Genomic DNA, 7,383 nt, shown 5'->3' on the forward strand with positions numbered 1-7,383 from the left:
CTGCGACTAATTGTGAAATGGAGTTAAAATGGTACCGTAAAATTGTTTTCAGCCCCCTTTTGTAATCTGATAAGGCAGAGACTTGAAACTAGAGTCAGAGCCAGCGCACACCGAATACGATTTTGTTTCCGATCCGATGAAAACCTTGGCGGGCGAGGTCGTGGCATTTTGCACTCATTGAAAGACAATGGGGACGATAAAACCCGACAAGATTTTACGCAAGATTTCATGGGTCTGACAGGAAGAGCGATGCTGTTACGATGCTTTGGGGGAAAATACAAAAAAAGATCTGTTAATCGCACCGGGAAAGAGTCAGTTATGGAGTCACACATCACGTACTGTATATAATAAGCAGGACAGACACGTGCAAAAACAAAGAATGAAACATAAAAAAAATAGAATATTTGACCAACGATAGGAGTTCATGAGGACAGAAAACAGGTAAATTGTGATCCTCTTTAAGCCTCACAAATAGAAAAATAACAAGGGGCAGACAGCAGGTAAGCATGGCATATCTCTCTCACCTCTTTATGAAAAAAAAAACAAAGAAAAACTTTGATAAATTTCACAGATCTCTCTGAGAATCACCTCTCCCTGCCCCAGTCAGCATATAAACCGCCTCACTGTGTTTTTTTGCTGTGTTTTCTTTTCTTTAGACGTAGATCTCACGTTTGTAATATGGGATTATGAACATTCTCTGTTCTGGTTTGAAATTCTGAAATTGTTGTTTTAATTTGTGTATAGCACAGAGAAAGAAGTGAAACAAAAATCTGCGCAGATCTGCTCACCTTGCCTAGTCGGAGTCTCTACGCAGTCAGACATTAAAAAGTTTGTACACTATCTGTGTGTTCAGGTCTTAAACCAGCAAAACAACCTCAACCATACAGTTGAAAGCTGTTGTAGAATCATTTAGATCAAAGCAAATGTACTTGTTAGAATGGCCTAGTCAAAGTCCAGGTTGGAAATCCAAAGGAGACTTAAAAAAGTGACGCATCAAACCTGAAAGCTCTTGAGAAGTTTAACACAGCAGATTGGAAAATTATTATTTTCCCTAGAGTTGTAAAGTTGGTGGAGACCTACCCCAAATAGCGCTTTTATCCATTATTCACAACTTTGGGTTTCTCTTATAGGATATTTATAATAACAACGAGACATGGTATTTTTAGCAGTGCTGCAACTAACCATTATTTTGTAAATCGATTTATCTGTCTTTTTTTCTTTTTTTTTTCGTTTAATCAATTAATAATCGAATAGCCAAAGGTTCCTTAAGGAATCATTTTTACGAAATTAAACCAGGTGAAACTAAGACCTTTCCACTTCTGGATAGAGCATCATGACGGGAGAAAAATATTTTTCTTTTCTTAAATGCAAAATTGTTACATTTTCTTTCCCAACATTTTGGTATAATTCCTGCTCTAAGTGGGTTGCTCTGTTGGCAAAATACACGTTTTAGAGTCTCTATACTCCATTGAACAATGAAATGATGCTAAATTAGTTGACGATTATTTCAATAATCAAGATTAAACCAATAAACTGTTTCAACCCTATTTTTTAGTTTTTTTTACATGTTTTAGATTTGACAATTAGATGCAAAAAAAACCCAAACAAACAAAACTTCTGGATTTTAACCATGTATCTCTTAAGGTTTTATATAATTTCAAATAATCCAGGCTCAAACTACTACTGAATTAGTATTAGTATTCAGGGACTAGGATTAGATCATGGAAACACAAAGAATTAGATTAAGGCGCTTGGGAGGAGACTTCCCAAAAAGCTTGAGGCGATCGAGATCCCACTAGGCCTGGAAGTACCTCAATGTCACCACAATCATTAAGGTTACGTAGTGTGTGTAATGTTTTTAGATTTATATCATTGATATGGTAGGGGATATGGTGAACATGATGTTGAAAAGGTTTCTAAACAAAAACTAATTGTCAGTGGCAAAGTTAATAGATAAATAAAACCAAAAAACAACAAAAATCAACATTTTAAAATCCACTGCATGGCAAAGGTTACAAAAACCTTCCATTTACAGTCAGAGCACCTCCCACTGGTAGCAGGACGTGTGTTGGATGAGATCATTCAATCCATATAAAGTTTTAAAGAAGTGGTTTGAGCTCAGGAAGATGCCCCCCTCCGCTCCAAAAAAGGAGAGGATGTAGAATTTGGGGGGCAGATCTGTTTTTGATGCACATAATCAAGAACATGCCTGTTGTATAAAAACACAAATAATAATCTGTTGTACTCCAGCCAACCCAACTCGGTGAACTCTTCCCTCCTTTTTTTTTTTTTATACTTTGGGCCTCTGCTGATGTTTTGCAAATGTGCATTCTTGTTCATTTAGGAGGCTCCTTTTCCTTTCATTTCCCACTTGATTACTGCTGAATTTGAAGGATTCCGGAAAGTACGAATACAAGAAAAAAGTAAATGGGAATAGGAGTCGACATAAGGTTCAGATTAAACGGTGTTGTGTTGCCTCTCTTTGTTTTTTCCTCCTCCCTTCCCATCGGATGTTTTCATAACAAAACCAAATGTGTGCGTGGAGTCAGCCAAGAGCAGTTCAGAGACAGAGAATCCCTGAAGCAAAAAGTTAAAGTTACATTGCTGAATTGGGTCTCCGGTATCCTGCAGGCAGTCAGGCTGGAGCTCATGAACCCATGGCTCTTTTAAAGATGGGTCATTTTACAGCTTCTTTTGCATTTCTCCCCAGTTGGATATTATCTTTGTAAAACATTTATTTAACATTTTTCAGATGTGGTTTCATATTATTAAGCAGCAATGATATTAGCTGGAGGGCTTAAAAGATGAATATGTTTTCAGTCATAGTTTTCAAAATTCGTTTTTACTTCATGAAGGATGGCATTGTGCACATCACATGGCGCACCCAACACCTTCCATCCATCTATCTGATGATGTAACAGGTCAGGAAGGAAACCCAAGGTGTTTCCATGCCAGATGGGATTTCTAGTCTGTAAAGCTAGTTCTGCAGGGCCTCCTCCCAAAGGGACATACCCAGAAATAACTAAAGGAAGGCTCCTAATCAGATGCCTGATTCACCTCAACTCTTTTAAAAGTTCTATTAAGAAGATGGATCTGATCTCTGAGACTCACTCCAAGATCCTCTTTTTAGATATTTGTGGCCAGGATCTCATTCAATGGTCATGATTAGCATTTTATGACCAAGGTTGGATTGAGAACTTTCTGAGCTGTCTGCACCACAGACCGGAGGAGCATCCTGTCTATCACAAAACTGAACTAGATTGGAGGCAACCAGATTCTCACACAGTTACTTCTGAAGATGTTTCAACACCTACCCAGGAGTCTTTGTCGGTGCTGTGAACTTACACCAGAGCAATCTGTATTTGGAGCACTGATGTTTTTAAGCAGGATGGAGGTCCATCCTCCTAGGCAAATCCTAAGTCAGATGCAAATAAACAATCAACTCATTGTCTACCTGGTTAGCTTATGCCATTCGAACCGTGAGGAGTGTACTTATGACATTTCTTTGCAATGATTTTCATGACAAAACTCTCTATGCTTCCCTGGCCCTCTGTTCGGTGATGGTTTTTCTCTTTTTGCAAAGATGTCTTCCTTCACCCTTCTTTGAAACCATCTGTCCTTTCAATCCAAGATCTGAATATTTTGGTCAGCAGAGTTGTGACCTTTATTCTTGAGGTGTAAATGTAGTGCAGAATCTTGCCCAGAGCTTCTGGCTCTCCTGTGCTTTACCAAGCGTTGTATGTAGTTGTTGTTTGGTTTATCCAATATAGGAGTCCAGACAGTCCTTAATTACGAGGACTGCATGGAGGCAGAGATCAAATGACCTTCTGACAATATCATGACAGCGTTCTAGAAGCGCCAAATGGTGATATTCATCAGTGCAGACTGAGCATTTGCATACTGTTAATTTAATTAGTAATGTAAGTGATTCTTACCTGGACTATTTAAATGTTTTAGCATATATTATGATTATGGAACAGTGGCTTCCATTATAACAGAACGTCATGTTAATGTTGGCTCTGCTGTAGCAAGGAGGTGGCAACAACGGGACAAAGATGCGGTGTGATGACTCTGGCTCCCTGTGCGGTCCCTGCACCATCTTTGTTCTCTCTCGCCCCCAAAACAGATCCCATGTAGTGACCATGTTTGCGCAATACTTTTCAAAGTGCATTGTGGAAAATTTTTAAGTCCACTACTTTTTAATCCACTAGACATTCAGACACTAAAATGGCATTAGGGCGGACACTCGGACACAGCCAATGACTGAATCAATAATCAACAGTCCTCTGATGCAGCATCCATACGCTGACTTACTGTGCTCTGAACCATATCAAAGCAGATTTTAGAAATAGTAAATGTTCTGCTTAACGGTTACTAATGGAAGAACCTAAAAAGCTACACACACTGAATTGAAGTTGGTTCTATTAGTCCCAATTAGCATTCTGATGTAAAAGGGGCTTTTATGTGGCTTGAGGGAAGAATCTGTTTCAGTGTGAGGTAGATTTTCAATATTTTAGGGATTAGGAAGGGCACTAATATATGTAGCCATCTCAAGGTCCTATGGGCTAAAGTAAAACATCATAGACATGGGAAAGTTGTCTTTGTTGATATTGACCCTCCCAGCATGACAGAAGACTTACAGCAGATTAAGCTCTAAACAGCTGGATTTATCTTCACAAATTCCAAATGCTGTTCATTTTTTGATTTGGAAAATTGCTTTGCATGTTGTAAACATTTATATTTACATGTCCTCTAAACATACATTTGCCTGGTTTTGTGATTAGAATATGATCTGCATCTTTAAAAATCTACTCTGCTTGTACAAACAAGTTTGCACCTGTTTTAAGACAGGCAAACCTTTTAAAGATCAGGTCCTTGGTGTTTTACTTGCTGCTCCTCTTAACTCCTACATTTTACTATTTCTAACCTCGACCATTATACTTAGCCAGATGTGTATTTTTACTTAATCTTTAGAACAGATTGAAGTGTATATGGATAAATGTATCAAAGGTGGAGATGTATGGATTTGAGCTTCCAGACAGCAAACCTGCTTCCATTAATTTTGCTTCTCCGTCTTTTCTTTCTTCTGGCTCTCTCTCTCTCTCTCTCTCTCTCAGTCAGATAGGCTCTGAAAAACATAAACAGGATGCAGTCTTGTCTGATCGTAAATCCCCTCTCGTCTGCTGTCTGGCCCCCGGCCCTGGACCACGTCCGTTCCCCACCAGCCCTCTGCACTCCATCTCCCCCCAAAGACCCCCACCCATCTCAGCTCCGTCTGTGCATTTGTGCAAAACATTAACTTTACTTTCCAACAAAATACTCACCCGAGTCTCTAGAGTTTCCAACGTACATGATGCACATAACTGATGTGTCAAATGTTTGACGCGTCACAGAAACAAATTCCATAAATGACTGTGGGGAAAGGAATGATTTCTACTGGAGTCCAGCTTGAGGAAAAAAAACTGGAATGGTGTTTTGTGCCTAGAATGTGCTTCTTACCGGGATCTTTAATCAATCTCCATTTCCTTTGTGACATGGATAACAACTGTGGCCGGTGAAACTGAAAGCCATAATGCTTCCTAACTGACTTGTTTCCAGGCCGTGAAATTAAAAACCAGTCAACCCTCCTAACATTTTGTAAACTATATATCTTCATTTTAATAAGATGAACCAGAGGAATCCTTTTTAGATTTGGTTTCGGCAGTGATTAGCAGATCCCTTCTCCAAAAAAATACCAGACTTAGACAATGTGCAGGATTTTTAGTGACTGGTGATGTTCCTAAACATGTAGGGAAGGGAAAAAAAACTGCCAAAAGTGGAAAAAACAAACCAAATCAGGTTCTAAATAAACATGACTGAAAGCAGCTTAATTATTTACTGAGGATGTTCTTTGATATCGTAATTTTGTGGCATCTAACGTCTATATGGGACAAAGAAAGCCAAGCCATGATAGTCTGGATTGATTCAAAGATGTTTTTGATACTTTCTTTCCTTGCCTCCCAGTAATGCAGGTGTTTATCTTAACCAGTTGGGCAGTCAGGCCTTATCCACACATTGCAGGATATCAGGGAAAAATTAGACATTTTTATGTGGTTATGCATTTTAGCTGCACAAAAAAGTGATTCATCCCTTAAAACCAATGATCCTAAAAGCCTACAGTTGAAGTGAACATTTATAAATGCTCTGGTAAAGAGGCTTTGTGTGTACATGAAAAGCGGGATCTCAATGTCCACTGCATCACGGGTTGTGATGAATCTTACTTTGCTGCATCGCACACATGCAACATTGTCTGAACTTGATTTTGTCAGAGTTGCTGTTTTTAAATTACACTTTTTGTTTGGTTTTATGATTCATGATCCATAATTTTGATCCATGTTTCAGTCCTAACAGGAAGTTAGTTATTTTTTAAGGATTCTGATTGGCTGAAGAATTTTATTTTTTTCTGTATTAATGTCTGTTTTTTTCTGTTTTCCTATTTGTCTGGTGTATAAAAACAGAAATCACTCATTCTTTGTTTTTTCTTTTTTTTTTTTTTTATAAATTTATTTTTATTGAGCTTTTTAGAATACAGACAAAAGGCAGTCAATACTATACAAAAGATAAGAAAATATAGAACCAACAAAACAAATCTAACATACTAGGGGGAAACTCTTATTCCAATATCCTTCATAACCCAAGTAAGTCCTGTAACGTTGATGTGAAGCTTATCCATTTTTCCCATTTTGCTTGACATTTTTCTTCCTGTGTTCTCAGTCTATGTGCTTAAATCTCCGTCTCATCTAATATGTTCACAGTCTGTATCCATTCCTTTGTGGTGGGGGGATCAGATTGGCCCCACTTCCTGGTTATTACCATTTTTTTTTTCTTGAGGTTAATGTGGATGTAAGTTATTCGAAAGAAACTGGTGTGTACGGTATTATTTAAAAAAAATGATGTAGGAGAGCTAAGTGTGGATTACTTCTCTTCATTTTTAGCTCTGAATGTGTTTGGTGTGGATCAGGCGGACGTGAACCCTGAAGTTTTTTTAATAAATCATAAATATGATTAATACATATCTTTTTCTAGCCTTGAACTCTTTGAAGGCTTTGAAGTTTTGTATGAAGAAGTTAATCGATTGAGTTTAAAAAGTGTAAATCTTTTGCACACAGGTCTGCATGCACTAAGGCGAGCTCTGGGAGCTTCCAACCAAGCATCTGACCAGCAGCTGAAGGGGAAGGTGACCGTCTCTCTGCAGGACCTCCAGTGGGCCATGACTGTGGTAAAGCCCAGTGCAATGAGAGAGGTTGCTATCGACGTTCCTAAGGTACAGAAAAACCTCTAGTATCTGTCCCTCCATCTGTTTTATTGGTTTATCAATTACTTTCTGAAGATTGATTTTCCTCT

At 38.4% G+C, this 7,383-nt stretch overlaps 1 protein-coding gene across 1 annotated transcript in view; it reads left to right on the forward strand.

The window, feature by feature from the left end:
• Positions 1-7,383, forward strand: part of spata5 (spermatogenesis associated 5) — a 173,570-nt gene that overhangs the window by 23,506 nt on the left and 142,681 nt on the right. The window contains exon 11 of the mRNA XM_015397260.1: positions 7,149-7,303. Coding sequence (XP_015252746.1) covers positions 7,149-7,303 — 155 coding nt within the window. The remainder of the gene's footprint in view (positions 1-7,148; positions 7,304-7,383) is intronic.

The sequence above is a fragment of the Cyprinodon variegatus genome, unplaced genomic scaffold (assembly GCF_000732505.1).
Source record: "Cyprinodon variegatus isolate N-32 unplaced genomic scaffold, C_variegatus-1.0 Scaffold847, whole genome shotgun sequence".
NCBI lineage: Eukaryota > Metazoa > Chordata > Actinopteri > Cyprinodontiformes > Cyprinodontidae > Cyprinodon > Cyprinodon variegatus.